The sequence below is a fragment of the Homalodisca vitripennis genome, chromosome 2, assembly GCF_021130785.1.
Source record: "Homalodisca vitripennis isolate AUS2020 chromosome 2, UT_GWSS_2.1, whole genome shotgun sequence".
NCBI classification, from domain to species: Eukaryota; Metazoa; Arthropoda; class Insecta; order Hemiptera; family Cicadellidae; genus Homalodisca; species Homalodisca vitripennis.
Window position 1 is genome coordinate 171615466 of NC_060208.1, and position 24561 is coordinate 171640026.

At 32.6% G+C, this 24561-nt stretch overlaps 1 protein-coding gene across 2 annotated transcripts in view; it reads right to left on the minus strand.

Annotated features, from left to right (window-relative positions):
• The window catches only part of LOC124355033 (peroxisomal multifunctional enzyme type 2), a 44242-nt gene extending 22268 nt beyond the window's left edge, over window positions 1-21974 (minus strand). The window contains exons 1-10 of one of the 2 annotated variants that reach the window (XM_046805937.1): window positions 21829-21974; window positions 20255-20333; window positions 16765-16902; window positions 13788-13940; window positions 10644-10788; window positions 8378-8505; window positions 6357-6473; window positions 5121-5251; window positions 3830-3901; window positions 926-983 (exon numbers count right to left, since the gene is read on the minus strand). In XM_046805937.1, coding sequence (XP_046661893.1) covers window positions 926-983; window positions 3830-3901; window positions 5121-5251; window positions 6357-6473; window positions 8378-8505; window positions 10644-10788; window positions 13788-13940; window positions 16765-16902; window positions 20255-20309 — 997 coding nt within the window. In that variant the 5' untranslated portion in view covers window positions 20310-20333; window positions 21829-21974. Of the gene's footprint in view, window positions 1-925; window positions 984-3829; window positions 3902-5120; window positions 5252-6356; window positions 6474-8377; window positions 8506-10643; window positions 10789-13787; window positions 13941-16764; window positions 16903-20254; window positions 20334-21736; window positions 21756-21828 lie in introns of those variants that run through there. The other variant, XM_046805938.1, reaches the window with a different exon arrangement.
• Window positions 21975-24561: the final 2587 nt, after the last annotated feature.

Genomic DNA, 24561 nt, shown 5'->3' on the forward strand with positions numbered 1-24561 from the left:
TATTGAGCCAAGTAGTTCATGCACTAATCTGTCTTTAGCTCATTCGACGCAAATTAAAACATTACCGGTTTCAGTCACAGAATGACACATCTGAGGAAGACGCCATACTGGAAGACGACCACCAAAAGGTGGTAGAGGGAGCAAAAGCCGAAAGGCCCCCCCCCCCCAAAATTGCCTAAACTGGGTGGAACCGCCACAAAACAAGTGGCGTGGGTTCTGAAAAGCGGTTATTCTCAGGAAGAAGCCAGGGAATCAGCCTTAAAACCAATTCTAGAAAAAACTTAATACTGTACATTTCTAAACAAACAAAACGAGGGAAAATCAAAAAGACCTCACTGTGATGGCACCACACCGGAAGATCATCGGAGAAAGAAAACAAAAAACAAAGGGAGACAGGGGGAACGTAAGGAGCAATCTGTACAAGCCAGTGCGGCAGTCCAGAAAGAAAACCCAACTTGTTCCCTCTTCCTAAATCAATAAAATTTAACCATTGAATAGGTAATTAAAGGTTGTTTCTATACCCTATATTAGTGATATAGAATACGTCAAATTCATACACATTTGGTTCAAATATTAGGGATATTACAAACAATGGTAAAAAATAACAATTAACCTTCTACATAAAGGTTCTGTGTATGTGTAGTTCTGGGAGAATATTTGTGGCTATGAACTAGTGCTGATGTATGGGAAACAGACTGTGTATGTACTTGTGGTATGTTTATTATAAAACTTATTCGGTTTGACGAATAGAAAGATTGAACCTTTGTTCATGACATTACTGCTGAAAGTGGTGCAGATGTGATTCACACAATAGAAAGGTAAATCAGGATTGTTTAATAAGAGAATACAAAAAAAATGGAAATATAAAATACACTATTTTTATGACTAAACATACACACCAATTGTGCTCAAAAACTTTACTTACCACCTAATGCATACAGAATGCAAGTGTTGTTCGTAACAACATATGTTGATTCATCAACCTGTAACAGATAAATAAAATTAATACAACCATAAAAGAAAAACTAAAAACTTGAAGTGTGATTTGCAGCTACAATGAAACACTGTGTTCATTATTAAGATGAAATGAGATATTTTAGAGTTTAATTTTAAAAAGTACCTGTAATAAGCCATATATTTATTGAATTATTTTTATACGAAAAGCTCAGTTTTTTAATGTAAAAAATGTCTTAAACTAATTCATTAAACCAGAAAAAGTACAAATCTGAATACAACATGTTTCGTAATATTGGGTAGAGTTTATAAATTAATTAATTAAATGGTTTTTGTTATATTTGACAATGTGCAACAATTACTCAAACATTTAACAATTACTTAGTGCACCTTAGTAATTAACACTGCTGACTTGACTGTTTTTCTATATTGACAGTTATGTTGTCCTGATAACTCAGTAGTATAAATAATACAGTCTATATCCAAAAGAACTACATGTTAAAACTAATTTTTATTTCAATATTAACCCTTTCCGAGCCAATGACGTTACTAGACGTCATGCCTAAACTAGCGCTAAAAGCCAACGACGTCCACTGACGCAAAATCAATTTGTTTTATATACATTATTTAAAAGCATTTCTGGGTAGCAAAATTAGTAAAAACTGTTAAACAAGGTTTATTTAAACAAGGGACAACCATTTGTGTCTATTTTTAAGGTCACGGCTCTTGTGCGAGCGACAAAATGGCGGGTGGCCGGATGATCATAATCTCCCGCAGAACCAACGACGTCTACTTACGCGCGCTCAGTCTGCCTGTAGCCTTCCGTGAGGTAGATGTTAATTCGCCCTTCCATTTTCGATCCACGTATTTATCTCTTCAATTTTGATTTTAATCAATATTTTTACTCAATGTACAGTGTAGTTTATGTATTATTATCGTGATGTAGGGCTTTATTGTGCGCAAGACGTGCGCATCGAAGCCTGCCTTGCATTCTGACGTGTATTTTGAGCTGTACCACACACAACAAACCTATGCCTAAGGATCACATATATGTAGCTCATTTTCAATAAGTATAATTTTTAAGTTTTCACATGTTATAATATTGTAAAATGTAGTGTGTACTTTATTTTATACTTGAAAAATTGAAATTTTTTGTAGTTTTATTGCTTTTATTTAATTTGTATATATATATATACATTTTTACTATATTCTTTATATTTTCTCTAAATAAAAATTACTATATGCTTGGTTTTTGTATAATATTACAACAATTGTGTTCAACTACTGATGGCGAGAGAAAAGAAGAGACCTGGCCCGTGCCGGCGCACAGCTGTGTACTAGTGTGTTGCCGCGCGGTAATTTCAGGCGCTTCGCCCCACAGCCAACCCTGCGAATTGATTATCATAGCAATGGAACAGTGAAACAATAATGGAATTACGAAACAAGGCGCGGCAACATACTAGTAGTAGCGCCTGCAAATTTCAGATAGGCCAGAATCCAGGTCTCTTCTTTTCTCTCGCGATCAGTATTGTTAATATTATATATGAACACATAGAATGTAAAAATTAAATTTTTTCAGTGAAATTATGATATTTTACCATTTTTTTTGCTGTAAATTAACAATAAAGAGTGAAAAAAATATTTTTTTGTTTTTCTTACCTCTTATGTTATAAGAATTATAAAAAAAATTGGTTTTGGTATGTGGGAATTTTTTTATTTTTAAGGTGTATGGCTCTTAGAAGTAGTTTTGGTTATTTATTTGTGGCTCGCTAAGGGTTAACATTTTAAAATTGAAAACCAATACCTGTGGCCATCCAACCTGAGAAAACTCCTTAAGCAAACACAATTTTCATGTTGGTGTAAAAATAGCTGTGAGAAATGAAGCTGGTTATACGAGCTTAAAAACTTTCTTAAGAGATCCTTGGATGAAAAAGAGACATGATATATCATGAAACAATCCTGTGAAAGCCGGGACACTCCAATATCACATTACGGAGGTTGATTGGTAAATACATCAGTATTAGTAATTATATACCAGATTATGAACTGTGTTTTCGTTGTTAAGTGAGATATGCATGTTTATACTTTGTGTTGATTACATTTATAATAACACCCTATAATATTTTAGACTATTGAAAACAATTATTAAACTTAATAAACCATAAAATAACAAATTTAAGATTTTCTAAAATTATTGTTATTTAGATACAAATTGTAGTTTTTGAAAATTAGGTATTTATCAAAGAAACTACATATAATTACAAATAAAGATGACAACATAATTAAATAGCATTTTTCAAGTAAGAATTAAATTATTTGTAGTTAAGGTAAGGTAGTTTTTAAAATTTTGTACATATAAATAAGATTTGCCTAATAATTAAACCTTTAAAAATGAAAGAGTACAGTCAAATTGTTTCATTAACTTATAATAAGATATTAAAGTTTAAGTAAAGGACCGTTCATTAAATTTAAAATTCATTGAATTCACCACAAAAAATATTTTTCAGGAAGAATAAGAATTAAAAATGAAAATGGTGTCAATGTTACACAGTTCTGTTTTAAAACCATCTGTTTACTGTATCCAGGGTTCATCATAATGACGGATAAGAACCAGTCAGAATATCATTATAATGGTCAAACACTAAATGCTTGGTATGTGAATATGTTCTTTCCAAAGCACTAGAATAATAATGTTAAACATTTTCCAGTAAACACATCTTATGACTGTCTAGTTACCAAATGTAGCTCATATTCGTATCCCACATTCCTGTGCTACATTCAGTTCCTGGATTGTACAGTTTTCTACTAAGTTGACAAAGTCAGCCAGTGGATCCATAACCTATATATTGCTTGTAAAGTTTTCAACAAAGTTTACCTTGTCTGGGGAAGGTGATTTTTCATTTTCTTTCATCTGTTCTAAGGTTCCCATCAGACCACCTGTTGCTTCCTAAAAACATTAAAAGGATTAAAAATACAAAAAACATTATATGGAACTTTTTATGCTTTTTATAAAACAATTTTATAGTATTACATTTTTTAAACTTGAAATTGATTTCTCACATGCATTACAAAATGAGGTTTATAGATTTCAAAACTAACAAAGTAATATTCAATGGTTTAATCTTGTTTATTTTACAACCTAAAGTACTTGATAACGTTCGAAAATTTTCGTAATACCAAGTACACACAGCATACATGTGCACTCTCTAATGTAATGAATAGCAATCAATAATTGCATATAAAACAAATATGCATCCTATTTAGGTTTTCTGTTTTTATTTTAATGTCTATATTTACTAAAAACGGTAATTCACTGTGTAATGCTCATAGCAGGTAACTTGTACAAGTGTGGAAGTTATGGGCTTTTTTGTGAAATCAAATTGAGTGAGTGAGTGTTTTTGTGTGCATATGCGTGTGTTGACATACTGCAAAAATTTCAAATTTTATACAAAGTATTTATTTATGATCATTGTAATATAAAATACCATTACTATTGTTTAATTTTTATATAGAGTGAGGTTTTTGTATGTAAATCCAAAAACAGCTTAAATTGTAAATTTTACAAATTATTTCAAGTAGAAAACATTTAAATTTTTCCTAGTATTTAAATTTTATTTTCAAAATTAATAAAGTAAACCAGTCTACCATTTTCTATTCTAGAGGCAAACATAAATGTAAAATGCAAACATTGTTTTTATTACTGGAAACTGATGCATAACCAGAAGTAAAACTTCAAATTAAAGATGCTATCTCCAATGTTTTTTTCTCTCATTCCTTTCTAAAGAGAACATAAAAACAGGTATAAGGCACTTGGCCTATCAATGATAATAATAATATAATAATTAAAAACAGCATTTGTCATAACAATCACTCTGTTTTATGAAACGGAACAAAAATAAATGGCGAAGTGTAATGTTTATGGGCTGGTGTTGTTACTACTCACTACTGTTCTCCCCCATTAACGATGATCATCCCAAGTGTCTTCTTAGCTGCATTTATCTCTAACTGATGTATGTGTAGGTGATGGGAGGGGGGAGGGTGTCATGAAGCTAAATACAGCCTTGCTTAAAATCTGTTACATAGAAGGAAGATATGCTAACATGGTGTAGCTCACAGAACTGAGAAAAATCTACTAAATGTCGTAAAGAGAATCAACAGAGGATTACCTGGATAGAGCTGAGAGCTACCGCCTTGCTCATGTCTGTGACCCTGCCCCAGTTGTTCTGGACAGCTTCTGGTGTCACAGCGTCAGACAGACGCAATCTCAGAGGACTGCCTTCTCCTCGCACCAGCTGACCTGCAACATATTCTCACTCTCTACACTAAATGCTTGATACCAAGAAGAAATTAGTCATTTAACTGCCAATTAAACTTAATGGTCAACTAAAAATGTGATAGTTAAGCATATAAGGAGAAATTTTACGAAAGAGTTACACAATTACAACAATTGTGGAGTCCTGTTCTTTTTTTTAATTTGCTTGTTCATTTTACAATTGTTATGAATTATTTTTATAACTGAATAAATATAGTGAGAATAAAGGTTGTTACCTTACCATTTTGCAAAACATCATTTTATCAATAGTTTTTAGATTATTACCACTCAAAAACAAAGATATGCTCACTTATAATTCATGCTTCAGAATCGTGTGACCAATGAGATCCACCCAGAACTATTCTATAATATACAGTTGTTGCTTTGTACTTGGACACCTAATTGATACTCTGTCTTCCTTGAGTAATTCATACTAATCAAGCAAATTAAACTGTATTAATAAATTGTGCACACACACAATTTGAAATTGCCATTACTTACCCATTTCAAAAGGTTCTATGACGAGTTGCATGATTTTATAAAAGATTTCTTTTACCTTAAATTATTGTGTTTATTAATCACAATTACAACAGTAAAAAAGAAAAAATTATACAACATTTATCTCACCAGCAACACACTGTGTTTTATTAAAAACTCTATATGCCTGTAACTATCATCATCTTAAAGAGGTTTGTTACACCATTATTTACACTTGATAGAGTATTTTGTGTTAAAGAGATTGTACAATTAAAAGATTAAATAACATTTGATAATGATTCTAAAATTATATACTTATTTTTAAAACTATAAAACTAAGAGTAGATCATTGAAAAAGACCAAAACAAAATACCTAAACGATTAAAATTGTATATCCTTGTGTAGGTGCAATATTTGCAATAGACGATTTTATAAATCGTTTTGTCAATTTACCATTGGTTATTTCTGGGTTGTTTGTTTATTTACTGTCTGAAAGTACATACTCTCCCTCCATTTTTAAATTAATTTCCAAGGCTAGTTGTTTGAATAAGGTGGTGAGTTGTTACTGCTATGATTAAACAAGTCTAGTTGGTGGTCTAGTTGGTGCACTGACATTTGGCTGCCCAGCCTGCAGCAGACTCGATGACAGCTCCATTATCCTCACATGCCTCGTGACACATCCACACCACCACTGGGGCAATCAGCTCTGGCCTCAACTCGGCAAAGAAATCTAAGGAAATAAGAACTGAACTTAAAAAATAATCATGTAAAGACGTTTAGTACTTAAAATATAATTTAAAATGTTACATACAAAAAAATTGCTTCACCTTTACTTAAACACAGTATTACTTTATGATTAAAAAATTAATACAAGTAACAGTAGTACAAAAATTATCCCGAAATACGAGGGCTGTTTTTTTCAACTTCCGCTAGATGGCTGGGCGAGCAGTATCTGCCAGCAATGCGTGGCAGTCGACTGCGCACCTCTCCCACTACAACCTCACTCATTTTCGGACGGCCGACGCCATTTCCAATTTATCTAGCGACACATAAACATGGCTACCATGATAGAATCTCCCGCCAAGTGTGAGTTGAGAAGTGTCATTCGTTTCTTGCAAGCTGAAGGGTTATCTGCAGCAGAAATTCACCGTAGAATGGAACAAGTATACAGTGAAAGCTTTATGAGTGACAGTGCAGTGCGTGATTGGTGTAGGAAATTTAAAGATGGACGAGTTGACATTCATGATGAAGGGGGCCAAGGACAAAAGTCGGTCGCAAACGAAGACCTCGTTGATCGAGTTGGCCAAAGTGTAAGAAGCAATCGAAGGTTTACGATTACGGAGCTATCCAATCAGTTTCCTGAGATTTCAAGGTCAGCCCTATACTCTATCGTGACTGACAAGTTAGGCTACAAAAAACTTTGTGCGCGATGGGTGCCAAAGATGTTGTCTGATGACCACAAAGCTCGGCGAATGGCGTCAGCAACGTCTTTTCTGAACCGTTATGAAGCTGATGGCGAAGATGTTTTGATCAAAATCGTGACAGGAGATGAGACATGGGTTCTGTACGACACCCCAGAAACGAAACAGCAGTCCCAACAATGGATGCATTCAAACTCTCCAAACAAACCCAAAAAATTCAAAAAAACTTTCAACAACAAAAAGATTATGGCCACCGTGTTTTGGGATCAAAAAGGTGTATTGTTTGTTGAGTTTTTAGAGCCAGGTACCACAATCAATGCGGAAGGATACTGTGGTACATTACAACGTTTACGGAGAGCTATCCAGAACAAAAGGAGAGGAAAACTCACATTGGGAGTAGTGCTCATTCATGACAACGCCCGTCCTCACTGTGCTGCTTTGACAAAGCGTCTTCTTGACGGTTTTAAATGGGATGTTTTTGACCAACCGGCGTATAGTCCTGACTTAGCGCTGAGTGACTATCACCTTTTCCCGGAACTGAAGAAGATGCTAGGAGGGCAGAGCTTCCGAACAGACGACGCGCTGCGAGACGCCGTGAAAACCCATCTCAAATCACTGGCGGCAAACTTCTATGAAGAAGGTATTAAGAAGCTTGTACCCAGGTATGAAAAATGCCTCAATTTAAATGGCGATTATGTTGAAAAGTAACTAATAATGTACCTAACTTTTGATAATAAATTGATTTAATTAAATGATTTAATTTAATCTCCCTAGTTTTATTTTTATACCACATCGGAAGTTGAAAAAAAAACAGCCCTCGTACCAACAAAATATGTATGTAAAAAGTAGGAGAATTTAAATATATAGGTTTTTTGTAAGCACATTCAAGACTTAACTGCCATTATGTACATATAGCTTTAATATTTTCCAAATCCTAATCATAGCCTAATTAATCTTACATTTAAATTTTTGACAAAAAACTCAGAAACATCAGAAAAGTATTTTAATAATTTGTAATCAATTAGATAATGAGCAAAATTAAAAAAACAAGATATAAGGAGTTTAAAAAGTACTCATAAAATTACAACAAGATGAAATATTATTGAAAAGATTGTAAGATAGTATAGTTAATTAAATAAAGACATGATAATATATAATTAATAGAATATATAATTTTAAAAGCAGAAACATGAATAAAAAGGTGGAGCAGAACCTGGAGGCAGAATATCCTCGGTCAGCCGTGATGCAGCTGTTGGTACAATGACATTACAGTGGATGTTTTTTTTACGTCCTTCAATTGCTAAGGTGTTTGCTAGACCCACAAGCCCCATCTTTGCAGCACTGTAACATAATCCATTCAGTACTGCATATTACATTTTATGCATTAGTTATAAACAATTTTAATTTGAACATATGCAAATTGAAGTAAAACCTAGTTTCTTTCAACACAAGACATTTTCATACTATGAAGCTGCTTAGGTTGTTAGACAATATAAATTTAGAATTAATTAAGTGATACAACAGAGTTTTAACAGAAAGTAACAAAAGACATCACACAAATGGTAAGAGAAGTGAGTGGACTGATCATTGATCTTTAAATCAATACATTTTTCCATGGACCAAGTAGTTTGTGAATCTCATCTACAATTATTAGATTTCACACATAACGTAGTTATGGTGGGAATTATTGAATCACTTCGCAATTATTAGATTATTTTATCAAAAACAACTTATGTACAATTAACGTTAACGGCATCCTCAAAAAATATACCGATGATTCCATTTGCCGAAATCGCACCCCATACTATTACTTTCTAAGCGTGAAGAGGTGTTTCATGAACCAATCGAATATTTTCCTATGCCCAGTATCTAAAACTTTGTTTATTAATAAAACTGAAGAGGTAGAAGTGTGCCTCATCATTCATTCACAAGTTGATGACCTTGTTGTCAATTTCTTTCAAGAATAACCTCACAAAATCGGATATGCTGTTGATAATCACCCGAATTAAGAGATTGAAGAATCTGTATTTTGTAGGGGTGACATCTAAGATCTTGATGGAGAATCCTTCTCACCAATGTGTCACATAATCGAAGATATGTGGCATGGCGAATGGCCGATCGACGTGGACTTCTCCACATTCATGTTCAATATTTTTAGGAATTTGAACTGTTTTGACACTACCACCTCTTTTTTAAGATGTCGATTCAGTTTGATTGAGGTTGTTTGCTCATGTTTTAATCGCGTTATCTGACGGAACAGGTTGGTTTGCACGTTATTTTGAAATTTTGTCGAAAGTCACTGTGTGTTTGCACAAAATTCTCTCGCCATTTTAATAGTATGCTTAACTGCTCACCCATCCAGCGTTCTATTTTAAACAAAATGGTAAGTCACACAGGTTTGATTAAGCCAGCAACTTTGTTCCCTACTACTTCGCCGCACACTACAAGCCTTAACTCAAATCTTCCTGTTTCATTGGCAGACCCTGTACAATAAGAATAAACTGTAAACAAACACTAAAAGATATGAGAAATGAATTTTCAGAGCACCAAAAGCTTAACATGCAAAATTAAATCCTTTTGATGTGAGGACACAAAGAGAAAAGAGTCCTAAAAAATCCTGTCTCACTCATATAGCGTATAAACTGAACAGGAAATGAAAACCCGGAAAATAATGCCCTGTGGTAGAATGTAAGAGGAAAAATCATGACACCCCAAACATGAAATAAAAAATAATCTATGTGAGGTGCTGATTGTTGTGATCAGATATACTACTACTCCAACTGTCAAATACTAAAAAAAGTAGTAGAAAATATAAAGACGCTATGAGGAAAGCCTGACTAGATAAAACAATAAACAAAATTATCTGAATTTCATTTTGCCAAAAAACTACTAAACTAAATCCAAATAGAGCACATCACTATATGAATTACTTCATGAATGTAACAAAAATGGTAAGGGTCTTCTCTGCCTACTTCGCACTCTTTCTTACTTAGGTAAAACACTGAATCCAACATTCTGAATTGGTAATAATGTTTCCACTAAGTTTTAGTTTAATAAGTTCTCTGTTGGCCAAGAGGAAGGATTTCTAATGGTATGATGTGCATAATAAACTGCAGTTACTAGTCCTTGAAAAAACTCAGAAGAGAAGTATCTCAGTGTTCACAATTTGATATCTGTCAAATTGTATAACTATTATTGCTTTCATTTATGATTATTTATTGCTATTCAAGCATTCATTGTTTACTCTTTCAAACTTGTATTCTTCGAATTTGTAATACATTTATTAAATATCAGAAGAATAGGAATTATTTGAACATATTTTAAAGATTTTAAAAATTCTATAATGCTATATTTCGCAATACATGGGATAACTCAATCATTATAAATGATTAAATTTATCAATAATACTGAGTGTTAATAATGATATGTAATCTTTAATAAATACAAAACTGTAAACTTTACAGCTATCAAGTTATTACCTGTAATTTGCCTGTCCAAAATTTCCATAAAGGCCAGAGTTGGACGAAGTCATGATGACACGTCCATAATTTTGCTTTTGAAAATGAGGCCATGCTGCTTGAGTTGTTTTGAAAGAACCTTTCAGGTGGACATCATGAATCAAATCTGTAATAAATCAATTTTATAACAAAAGAGCACAAAAAAATGTCTCATAATTATAAATAAAAGTGTAACTACACTCAATCTATCTTAATATTTGACTACTTCTCTTAAATATTAAAACAGGTTCATGATTATGCTTTTGGAACAGCATAGGATAATCAAAGAAGCACTTCGGTCTTCAACCCTATCCTACGAGTATTAAAGGTACAATGACCAGTTTCGAAATTAGGACCCCATAGTTAAGGACCCCATCAAATGTAAAACATGGTCTTCTCATCAATAGTATCAAACAACAGTATAAACAATCCAATAATAAATTAATTAATGAAATATTGTACAATAAGAAGCAACAGTGGGCAATCACTCTCATGCACCACACTGCACAATAACCGGTTCTAACCTTGGATCTGGCATAAAAGGATAGATATGAGGTACATAACATTCTTTGACTAAACCTTCTTGAATACTAGTTTATGAAGTTGGAAATTATACATGACAAATTTTTATGTTTAACATCCAACTCATCAGTATGAATACAAATTTATCATTTGAAAAGCATTAAAACATTTTAATTGGCCTCTAGTTGTATTTATTTTTTGTTACTAGCAGCTTTTACACTATGACAAAATTAATCACCACAGTATCTGAATCATTAATTGGAAATCCACAAAAATTAGCAATAACGTCTTGTCAATCTACTGAAAATGACATACAAGCGTTCCTGGAAAATAACGTGGTCAACCTGTAATAGACTGCCGATCCCAAAGGGTTAAGTTAGTTGAGATTAAAACAAGTTACAGTTAATACCACTGGCCTAAATGTTTATAAAACAATCTGTGATCATTGAGGGTGACAACCAATTTTGATCCATAAACATCAAATACAAGTGATTGTATATTTACAAAAAAAAATAGTTGTTATTTTGCCCTCAATTTTGCAGTCATTGTCCTTTTATAATGAGAAAAATAAAGCATTGCATGTTAGTTTAAGATAATTGTTTAAAACTGCATGTTATACATTATTGTTAAGCTCTATGGCTCTAGTCACCTCTCATTTATTTATAATCCCTACTCCATCACAGGTATTTTCCCCATAGTATAAAGCAAAAAACTTGCTATTCAGCCTCTACATTAAAATCTGCATTGTGGTTACAAATGTTTGAAAAAATTTCCATTTATTCTTGTTCTAACCACCACCATGTTGTTCTGAAAAGTAAAAGATCTTATTCACTTTTGGCTAGTTGTGTTTTATATAACTTATTACAAGTGCTTGAAATGTGTGGACAACTGAGTATTCTCCAAGTATTCACAAAATGCATACCGAATGAGTGCTCATCTCACCAACTTCCTGTTTTAAATAAAAAACAAATCAACGGTTGCTAGTTGTGTTTTATATAACTTATTACAAGTGCTTGAAATGTGTGGACAACTGAGTATTCTCCAAGTATTCACAAAATGCATACCGAATGAGTGCTCATCTCACCAACTTCCTGTTTTAAATAAAAAACAAATCAACGGTTGCTAGTTGTGTTTTATATAACTTATTACAAGTGCTTGAAATGTGTGGACAACTGAGTATTCTCCAAGTATTCACAAAATGCATACCGAATGAGTGCTCATCTCACCAACTTCCTGTTTTAAATAAAAAACAAATCAACGGTTGCTAGTTGTGTTTTATATAACTTATTACAAGTGCTTGAAATGTGTGGACAACTGAGTATTCTCCAAGTATTCACAAAATGCATACCGAATGAGTGCTCATCTCACCAACTTCCTGTTTTAAATAAAAAACAAATCAACGGTTGCTAGTTGTGTTTTATATAACTTATTACAAGTGCTTGAAATGTGTGGACAACTGAGTATTCTCCAAGTATTCACAAAATGCATACCGAATGAGTGCTCATCTCACCAACTTCCTGTTTTAAATAAAAAACAAATCAACGGTTGCTAGTTGTGTTTTATATAACTTATTACAAGTGCTTGAAATGTGTGGACAACTGAGTATTCTCCAAGTATTCACAAAATGCATACCGAATGAGTGCTCATCTCACCAACTTCCTGTTTTAAATAAAAAACAAATCAACGGTTGCTAGTTGTGTTTTATATAACTTATTACAAGTGCTTGAAATGTGTGGACAACTGAGTATTCTCCAAGTATTCACAAAATGCATACCGAATGAGTGCTCATCTCACCAACTTCCTGTTTTAAATAAAAAACAAATCAACGGTTGCTAGTTGTGTTTTATATAACTTATTACAAGTGCTTGAAATGTGTGGACAACTGAGTATTCTCCAAGTATTCACAAAATGCATACCGAATGAGTGCTCATCTCACCAACTTCCTGTTTTAAATAAAAAACAAATGAACGGTTGCTAGATGAAGAACCAAATAATAACCTTGAAATTCATCCTGAACAACACACGTGAAATTTTCTGTGAAACCAACCAAGATTATAAATTCAGCAAGGCTTTCTTTCTTTTCCTTAAAAAACTGACCTTGAATAAACGTATAGCAGATTTGGCTCCTTCTAAAATTTGATATTATAAGTACTATAGGCATATAAACAGGATTTAGTATTTTGTAGATTTATTACTCTTGTTGGATTTATACCAAGTTTAAAATTTAAATACTTGATGTTTGTTAACATTAAAAATTAATAACTTGATTCAGGATCAAATACGAAGATAGAAATGTTTACTATTATATAAAAGAATGTTGTGTGCAAAAATCAGATTTTTGATTATGCCCCACAAGAAATTAAGCTCCAAAATCTCTAAATTTAAAAAAAAATCACCCGTGTTCAGTACAGTTAGATACAGTTACATAAATTGAACAACATAGAAATTATATAAAACACAGCTTGCCAAAAGTGGATAATATCTAGGACAAACTGTACCACATATAAAAAATATTCTGTAAAACATCTATATGAGATTGTGCATAGTGAACTCTAGCTCAAGAATTAATAGCATTTACACTAAATAATAAAATTGTCTACTCACTCCAATCTGTGTCACTAATACGAGCAAATGACTTATCCCTCAAAATCCCAGCATTATTAACTAAAACATCCACTCTTCCAAAGTTATCCAATGCAGTTTCTATTATTTTCTCTCCCTCCGTCACAGAGCTATAGTCAGGTACAGCCTTGCCACCTGCAAAAACACTATTTATAATGTCAAAAAGTTATTTCTTTCTTATTTAATTTACCTAATTAATAGTTTAGTAGTACATTTGTACTTTGTAAAATTGTTCACTCCTTTTAGAACCTACAATTTGTAAGATTTCTACAGTCTACTCCCAATATTACACATTATCACCAATGAAGAAACTAGTATTTCAGCATAATAAAATTACATGTTCTGTAAAAGAATAACCCACACAGTGAAGAGTATTCAATTTTAATGTTTTTGCACTACAATATCCAAACTGCTTAGGTTAAACAGAAGTGGATTTGTATATAATATCTTTAGATATACTTGGTTTAAGTCCTGATATGCATGGAAATATACATTCCTGGATATTTTTATCCTAAAAAAAGTATTGTAATAAATTTAGGAAGATTGTACATCAATATTTCACTCCGTTTGGAATATATCCAGGAGTATCAGGACTTAATTTACACCCTGTATGTATTTCTTTTGTATGTATGTGTCAATAAACTCCTCCTAATGGCTGGACCGATATTAATGAAATGTTTTGACTGTCTTCAGGTGATTTCAAGAATGATTTAGATTAAAAAATTTCAGCAGTTACGAATTAAATTTAGACGATAAAAGTTTTCAAAGTGCTTGCACATTATAAACTGCAATATTATAAGACAGTTACATGTATAATATAACCAAAAACTATTAGAAAGCCTCAAGTTATGATGTAAATTTGTCTTTAAAATAAATCTCTGGTTGAACTTAAAGCTTGAGTGTTCGACCACTTTATAATTAAGTACATGTACATGTAGCACGCATCTTTTTATAATTTTGTTTTCGCAGGACACCCCAGCCTACCAAAAATTTAAAATCGTTCATAATTCAATTTATAAATATGAGCAGTAATGACCATCATGAAGTAATTTTCATTATTTATTCAACGTTATTGTTAATATATGTTTAGCTGTACATTTTTATCAAATATTCGGTATTTATTTACAATACCGTGACCATGAAAAATGGACTTTTTTTTCATGGGTTGGGCATTTATAGCCAAGTATTATTATCACAGGTGCATATAAACTGGGGGGAAAGTATATTATTGTATTATATTGATGCCTTTCGGGCATTATTGCGTTAAAAATGGAAAATAACCGACAACATTTTGTCGAACAACACTTGGAGGGTTAAGGATCAGGGGCATCACGTGATCTGGGATTCGACTTTTGCAAGCTCGAGTTAATTTTTTTTTCTAAAAGAGCAAGCAGTGCGCAGCGGGCAGGCATCGTTGACAGAATTAACGTACTTGTCAGCATCATTTCAGTAAAATTGCCAGAGATACTGTCAAAAACAGAGTTTTCAAAAAATCGTAACTCCTTTGATTTTCGTTGCCGACGAATTTTTTCTTCACTATTGTTTTCAGGAAAAATTGTAGTTTTCAGGGGAAAAAAATGAACATACCTTTCCATGGTCACATTATTGTAAATTGATACCAAATATTCAGTATTATAAGAATAAGAATTTTATTCTGCCAGAAAATATTCCACACAAATACATTGGCACGTCAATACAATGTTACAAATTTTGTAATACAATGAACATTCTAAAAGTCTTGTTTTGTCCACACTGTTGAGATGTACTCTTCCACTGAATAGAATGATCTTTTACATAGAAAATAATTTAGTTTAGCTTTAAATTCCATATCACTTTGCATCCTTATATCTAATGGTAACTTATTGTATAGTCTAATAGCCATCATTGGGCTTTTGTCGGTTTTAGCTAGTCTAGTTTGAGGTACGTTGATATTGTTACGACTTCTTGTTTCATAATTGTGAACATTTTTCCTTAGGTTTACTTTATCTAAATTAGCTTGGAGGTAAAGTAGGCATTGTTGTATATATAAAGAAAATAATGTCAAAATTTTAAAACGTTTAAAAAGTTCTCTGCAACTATAATATTTATTGACTCCTGCCAATATTCTGACAACTTTTTTTTGGATAATGAAAATTTCATTTGCGTAAGGAGAAGAGCCCCAAACAATCAAACCATAATTTAAGTGACAGTGAAAAAGTCTGAAATAAGATTGTATAAGAGCTCTCTCCTCAAGTTCACCACATAAACGTTTAATTGCAAACACACTTTTACTTAGTTTACTTTTAACCCCTACAATTTGCTGATACCAATTTAAATTAGGATCAAAAGTCAAACCTAAAAATTTTGGAAATATATCTTTTTGTGTCCCATTAGATCTAAAGAACAATGTTACTATTTGACAAAGTAAATTAGAACGGCCATAAATATAAACTTTTTGACATATTTTACTGATCAAGGCAAACTCAACATTGGCGTCAGAAATATAAGTCACTCGAACCAGCAGCGGTCATACACATGCAAAACCTACTAAATTGCATGCAAAGGAGCGGGTATAAACGGGGATAACTGCTAGCAGTGCAGGTATAACAGGCAATATAGTCTAACCAACAGTACTTTACATTTAAAGACTGTTGGTTATCAAACCTCTATTAATTGTCTTCTGACTAAAGTAAGAGTTCTCAGAGCTGTGCATGTATATAAATTTTCTTGATCAGAAAAGAAGCAAAATAGGCAATGGAACAAAACATATTAACATAGAAGTTAAATTACAATGACTATAAATATACACTTTTTAACATATTTTCTTGATTATGGGAAGAAGGCAAACTAAACATTAGCTTCGGAAATATAATTCACTCGAACCAGAAGTACTCATACAGGTGCAAAACCTACAAAATTGTGTGCAAAGCCACGAGTAACTGCTAGTGTAAACTATGTTTATTTTTATAAATTATACAACCTTTTGACCTTATCTCCTGCACCACAGCATCTGCAGCATTACAGCTTTTACCATCTCCATGTCTTCCCCCACCAAGGTCATTCACCACCACAGCGGCTCCTCTTGACGCGAACAACAAAGCATAGGCTTTTCCAAGACCTGTACATAAAACACTAGGCTTATTACGTTTCATGATAACTGTTGTTGACTATCACACTATACCTTTGTACAATAAAAATATTTATTATTTATTTAATCATCCAATAACTATACAAACATGAAAAGAATTATTTTAAAATTATATACACAAATAATTTAAGTAAAGTCATGTTTCCACTACCAAAAGAAATGAAAAGGAGAAGCCAGAATTCAACCATGTCACACAATGAACTTCTCTGCCCCCACATCAGAAGAGACAGGGGCTTAACCTGGCAACCGCACCAACTACAACAAGAAACTGCAGTGCTCATCACTCAGAGACCTAGAGATGATTGTACCACCAGCAATAGAAAATTCATTCGTTGTAAGTAAGGTCACATTCATCTATTCAGTACTGTAAAGAAAATTATTTAATTAGTGCAGTGCCAGTTGTATCGGTTTGCGTGGACTAACACTTATTGAGTTGAGCCATTTTATTTTTGTGGTGCTATAAGTGTTGAGATATTTTTCAGTTTGTTTCTGCTTACAAAGGACATGTCTTTCTTCAAATGTTCCTCATAGATGGGCAAATGGGAGGCATAGGTGGGGCTCGTTTTGTGCCACCACTTTCGAAACTTATTTATTTCCAACAGTAAACCATTATACTTATACAACACATTTGACACAATAAGATGGCATTGCTGATAATACATGACATAGAAACAGCTGACCAGAAAGACTGCAATAATACACTTACTAAACTATAAATATAAATTATATTATTCACAAGTGATATGCTTACACGTTCAAATTTATGACAATTTCAAACAATTTCCTCACACTTAAAAAAAATATAAAAAATAAAAAGTACTTGTATGTATTCTTGAAAGCCAATGTAAAATTTGTGCTTCTTAAACTGTAAAACCTCCAGATTTTCAAAACAAATCCACTGAAAGATGACTGGGGGACAAAGTATAACAACTTTTTCCCCCTGTTTGAAGCCACCATCTTGGAAATGAGTGGGGAATTCATAACACTAATATCAGGTATTTGTTTCTTGATTCAAAAAATTCCCACAAACCAAGTTTCATGGAAATCCCTTAGGAAATAGCTGTGATACCATTTTCTGCTATTTAGCGGCTGCCATCTTGGATCGGTCAGATATAGCAACTTCCAGATTGCACCAGAATATGTCTCTTTTATTATATTTCCAACATGTGTCACATATGGGGGTGGTTGCCATTTGAAAATTTTGAGTTGGTGTGAACCTCTTCAGCCTCAGTCTTGATACGCCAAAAATAGGTCTCATTAACCAACAAAGATCCCACAATCTTTATTTCAATCAGTCAAACCTTGACCATCTAGAAATTATAGGGGTAGCCACTGACTTCTGATGGCCCTGTTTTCTCAAATCATAAACTTTTCTATGTTACTTTAACCTCTAAAACAGGAATACAAAAAATTGGTTTTAAACAAGATTGTTTATTCAAACAACATTAGAAAGTCTTTTAAATTTCTGAATTATTATTTTTTTGAGTCCTAGTTTATATCAGACTGACAATAATGCCTCTAATCTCTGATGTTGACAAACAAAAAATATTCCTTGAGATACTACCTACCAAAGATCAAAATTCTAGAGAGTTAGATAAAAATAATACACTTGCCTATTCTCCTAGAAAATTTTAAAATTTTGGGAGCAGATAACAGATTTTACCCCAAAAAGTCTTAACAGATTCAGCTGAAGTTCAAAATTTACCAACAAAAAGGCATAAAAGCTACAGACAGAAATATATACTAAAGCTAGAATTTCTGGTATATTTCAAAATGAGGATTTAAGGTTTACACAGGACAAAGAAAGGCAGCACAATGAACTTTTCTAAGTTTTAGAATTTTCAGATCAAAAATTAAATTAAATTATACTGAATTCATTGAATACAATTGCATTTTTTCATTTAGTAAAAAATTATTTCATGCATAAAAAAATCACATTACTTGTGACAAACGAATCATGCTGAGTAATGTATGACAACACACTCACACTCGGGCTAATGGCATTAAAATGAACACATTTGCACATAATAGTCATTGTTATACCAGTCTCAGCATGGATTAAATTTATTTTGAACTGCGTTAATGTAAGGGGAACTTAACAGAAAATAAAATATATTTTTTTTAATTACTTTATTGCATGTTTGTATTCTTTTTTCATATTGAAAAAGAAAACATAAAATACTTAATATAAAACTATAGTAAAAACCTCAAAAATAAATACATTATAAAGTAACGCACTAATAGTTTCGGCACAGTTTGTAATCATATGTGAATTTGTTATGGTACAGCATTGCTGCTGTACTGCTTTATACAATTCCCTTTATTTGTTTCAATGTTGGGTACTTTGGGATTAAACCGACCACACCCAGACATGAATCATTATTTGACATTTTGCTTCTACTGATTACTAGATTAGCGTAGAACAATATTTCGTCAATATAAAACAGGAATTGTCTTATCGCAAACCCCTCCCCATCCTCAGACAGAGGTCAAAGTCGAGCGGTCTAGTACATAACGTGATTGCAGAGTCGTGTCGCTTTGTTGTACTTCCGTGTTTTACCTCTACATTTCTCCAAACACAAAAATTCAACAAAAACAAACATTATCAAACTAAAACTAAACTCTTTATTGAAAAAACACTCAAAACTTGTTTTTATTCTTGATCATATTCCGCCACCCAAAATGCGAGTGCCTCCGGCCATGCCCCGCGCTGATGTCAACTAAAGAAAAACATCCCTCGAGATAGTACCTATCAGTAAAATATCAAATTCTAGAGGGGTTTATAAATTGAATTGTAATGGAAAGGCAATTATGTACCGTGCAAATCATGTGATGCCGCGCGGCCTGCCGTAATCGGGATTCTCGAGAAAGATAAGATAACAGCGACAACAATACCGATCACAATACCTGGAAATGCTTGTAATTTTGTAATTAAAGAGTTGTTTTTTCGTTCTATCATGTTTGTTTCTATAAATTTATATTTTTGTGTTCTTCATACTGGTGTGGTCGGTATAATCCCAAAGTACCCAATGTTGTCTACATTAACATGTTGGAATGAAATAAGCAGAAAAAAAGTATAATGGTTTTGTCAATGAAAACTTGAAATATGCTTCTTAAAGCAACTATTTACAAACCAAAGCTAAGAAAAAGTTGCCACCAGGAAAAAAATCTGAAACTTAGAGAATGAATTACACATGTATTTAGTGTTGTATATCATTTCTGTGTTTTCTTAATCTTTTTACCAATAACCAATGTTATAATAAGCTTTAAGATCGAGCATCTAAAGAATAAATAAGTAAAAGATTGTACACATAAAACTGACCTGCACCAGCTCCAGTTACAACTACTACTCTCCCATCAAATCGCAGCTCAGCCATGTTAGTGAATCCAATTAAAGTAATCTGCAAAGACAAACCGCATTATGTTATTATTTATCCCAACAATCAAATCACTCTAGGAGCCTAGTTAGGTCAATGTGATCTCTATTGGGACATACTACAGCCAGTGCTATGGCCATCAAATTAGCAGGAGCACAACAGCCAACTGTTTTCTGTGGCTGAGTTTTACTCTACACACAGCCCACATCTTGTGTAACATGCTCTATTCTACTGCTTAGGATTTATGACCGCAAACATTTGTTGCCTGCAATGAAAACTCTCTGGCCATATCTTAGTAAGCTCTAAGTATCTTAAGACACATTTGTTGCATATGACTGCACAATGTTTATGCTAAATTGGCTGCATGCACCAGATATTCATGGCTGTGACTTGGCTAGTGAATGTTTGTCATATGAGGATGTGAGCAGGTCGTGTACGATAAAATTAACAAAATCTGTTCAATTAAGGTGGTATACAAAATTAAAGCTTTGAATTGTAGTTTACAAAATTATATGCCCGAGATTATGACTTTACAAGCTCTATGAAAGATTATTGGTTATAACATAAATTTAACCAATGCTCAATTTTTGAACTGGCCTTCATATAATTCTAAAATTTCATGCTCATAAACCGTGCACTTACGTATTTTGGAAAAAGTGTTGGTGTTAATAAGATCACAATTTCGGTCATAATTGGATCACAAGTTTCCAAAATATTAACTTTCAAAGTTGTAGTTTGGTCAAAAAAATGACAAAAACCATACTATTTCCGTTCTTGTAGGCAGGCGTACAGGTTGAAAGTTATTGTTTCAAAATAAAATTGCCTTATATTTCAAGACACAGAGATAAACAAGCTAACAAGCTTGTAGGCCTATGCTCCATTACTGTAGCTCTACTAGTTAGTTTGTCATTAACATTCAAACTCAGGTATCAATACTTTTTAATCAGAGTTGTGACATGAGTGACAGTGTTTATTTGCATAGTATAATTATGGAAGACTGGCCCTTCTTCAGCTATCTCCCTGGTTTATTATAAATCACTGTTTAATGTGTCATTTCTATCGCAGAATTTTCAAAACAGACTGCTCAATAGGCTACTTTACATTTTGTGATATATAGAGGTTATATTGTTTGGTAATTTTAATCTTACAATATTAGTGATTTAATTATTTCATATACAAAAATTGTTTTATGATGATAATGACAGTTCTTTCGTAAAGCATATTTAAGAACTATATGATCAACTACAGATTAAATTTAGAAGCGAATTATGCTATAAAATTATTTGTATAGTTTTTAATGTAATTATCAACCATATCAAGTAAATGGACTGATACATATTGTGATGCATAACTTAAGAGAATTGGACAACAGTATAAAATTAGGATAATAAACTTTTATATTAAACAAAATATAGAAAGGTAATTACTGTAACTGGTATACACTATATCAGTTCTACACTTGCAAACTTCAACACCGATGTTTTATAGATAGTAGGCAACTGCATTGTAATAAACTTACAGTTCTTTAAATGGCCCGAAATAACGAAAGTTAAATCTTATTCCAATCTACAACAAAAAGCTAGGTTATTTTGAAAAGTCACTCAACAAACAACAAACAAACCAAACCCGTAATGATTGGCATAATCATAATGAACAAACAGAACCAGAGATCAGCTGTTTTGTCTACATCAGCCTTCTTTTTTTTTGTTTTTTTGTGTGTTTTTTCTTGTAAGCCTTAGCGTCAGCTATACCGGCTTCGAAGTTCACTGGTTTATTTATTTATTATTACATGTTTGGACCTCCACGGGATTTGAACCCGTGATCTCTCGGTTAGAGAGCCGAGACTATAACCATTAGTCTACGGAGGAAGACTACATCAGCCTAGCTTAACCAATAAAGATCCACTGATGTCCATTAGTTATTTAATTGTAATTACTCCTATTGAGTTGAATACGGCTCAAATAAGCCAAGGTTCCCAGGATTTGAAAGGGCACCGTAATTTATCTTTATGAATCATTGCTGTAGCAATTTCTTAAGAAAATTTCAATAAAGAATAAACGTGTTAGTATCTTGTAGTTAGTTGCCAGCCGCGCATCTGAGACTCCGCTTTTAACATGTTGAGAGAGTTTAAAACTGTGTCTTAAATAAATAGGAAATCGTCTCAAATTCATACATTTTTCAAATCAGGAAGTGTTTTAATGCTATTGCATTATTGTTAAAATACAATTATTGTTTAATAATAATGGGCTGATAGTTTCTGCTGAAAATAGGATTTCTAGTGAGAAACCCCAAAACAAATATAAATGATTAACAATAATTAGTATTAAGAGATAGTGGTATCATTTACGATTTATTAGCTTTAACACACTAAAGGATTTTTAAGTGAAAAATGTATGAATTTGAGACTAATTCCTAATTATAACCCAATTTTAACTTTAGAACCACGTTAAAAATGGGAATTCAGATGCACGGCCTGCTGCTGACAGTGTTCTCCCTTGAAAACCGGCTGTAGAAGCAGAAGGGCTGTTACACCAACGCATCTCATATATCATAATTTTATATATAAAAATAAGGGCGTAAAGTATTGTTACTATCGGGCTAAAAACAAAATATTCACCAGTTCGCCGGCTCTTAAGGGCACAACGACGTGGTTTACAACATAAAATCCACATACTTGGATACACACTCCGACACCCATGGAGAAATTAAATATTGTTTTGATTAATTTATTGACAAGATTAATTTAAATATCTACTTACTTAAAACTTGTAGATCTGCTGCAGTTGGTCTACATAGGTCTTTGGAGGTCTAGACCAAATTTATTTTACATTTACACAGCGAACAAAAACCTTTTCGCGCAGTGAAAGCACAAAGCAAAAAAATTAATATCTTATTTCACACAATTGTTAGTATTTTTTATTTGCATCTCCTGCATCTGTATTTTTATAGGTCAACGCGGACGGATGGCAAAGAGCGTTATGTTTCATGAACGTATTTACTCATTTGGTACTCAGTTTTTTCAATTAGACCTCAGCCGTCGGAATCGTTAATATGCCCATCAAGGGTTATTGTAGGGTCTATTTCGTTTCAAAGTATTCTACCAACGAATTAAAACTATAATGGATTAGTTAAGTTTTCAATGACTGTGTATTTGAATTGTATAATGTTTTCCTGTTATCTTATTTCTAATGGGAGATCATAACATATCTAAAGACCTGTGTAATTAGGATTGATTCAAAAAGGTTTGAGTTTGTGGCTTTCAGAATAAGTATTTTAAAATCTCGTGTTATAGCAATGTTTAGTGATTTTATATTCAGGTGTGCGAAGAAGTTCTGGAACTCCATATTTGATCAATATTTTAATTGATATAGCGGTCCTAATATTTCATTTATACTCATATTAAACCTCAGTTACATTGTATGGTTTAACCATATACAAGCTATCTCAAACGCAAGTTATGGCAGTTTCTATGACACCAGACTCTGGCAAGTTTTTGAGTAAAAGATTAATACAGTAAAATACCATGCTGGAATCGGTAAATATTTTCATTTTTGCAATTACGGTTTCTTCAGCATTAGCATTTTATGGTCCTTCCTGTTCAAAGGACCATAAAACCCTGCTGTATAAATTCTGTGTCAAAAGTGCCGTCTCAGTCGTGTTCTTCTTAACTGTCTTATTAAATCTTGATAATCTGTTAAAAAATATGTTGGGAATCACTGCTTAAAAAAGTACTGAAGGGTCTTGTAAAACCAATGAAAAATCTGCTACAGTCAATGAAGAAAAATTGAACAAAAAATCACAAAAATCTATTAATGATCTCGTAAAACCCATGACAAATATTTATTCTAAAACATCGATAGTAAGAAATTATTTATCTTAATGTTTTTCTTTCAAACGACAAGTAGGTGCAAATTATGTATTTTCTTCATATCTTTGATCTTTAATGTCTTCTATAACAATAAAAATAATCTGTTTAGCAGGTGCACTTTGCGGTGTTCTAGCTCAGCAATATTATTGTAAACCCAAATTTGTCTTATTTTCTCAAAATATACAATTTTGTGCTTCTTTTTCTTCTAAATAAGCTCATTTCTTGTATTTATTTCATTTAAAACTCCATCATTTAGTAAGAAAAACGTTTGTTTAAGACATTAGAGAATACAAATTTTGACATGACTTTTGAAGATATTGAAAAAATTCAATATATTATTTGAATAATATATAAGATGTTTTGGTATAATAAGCACATTTATTA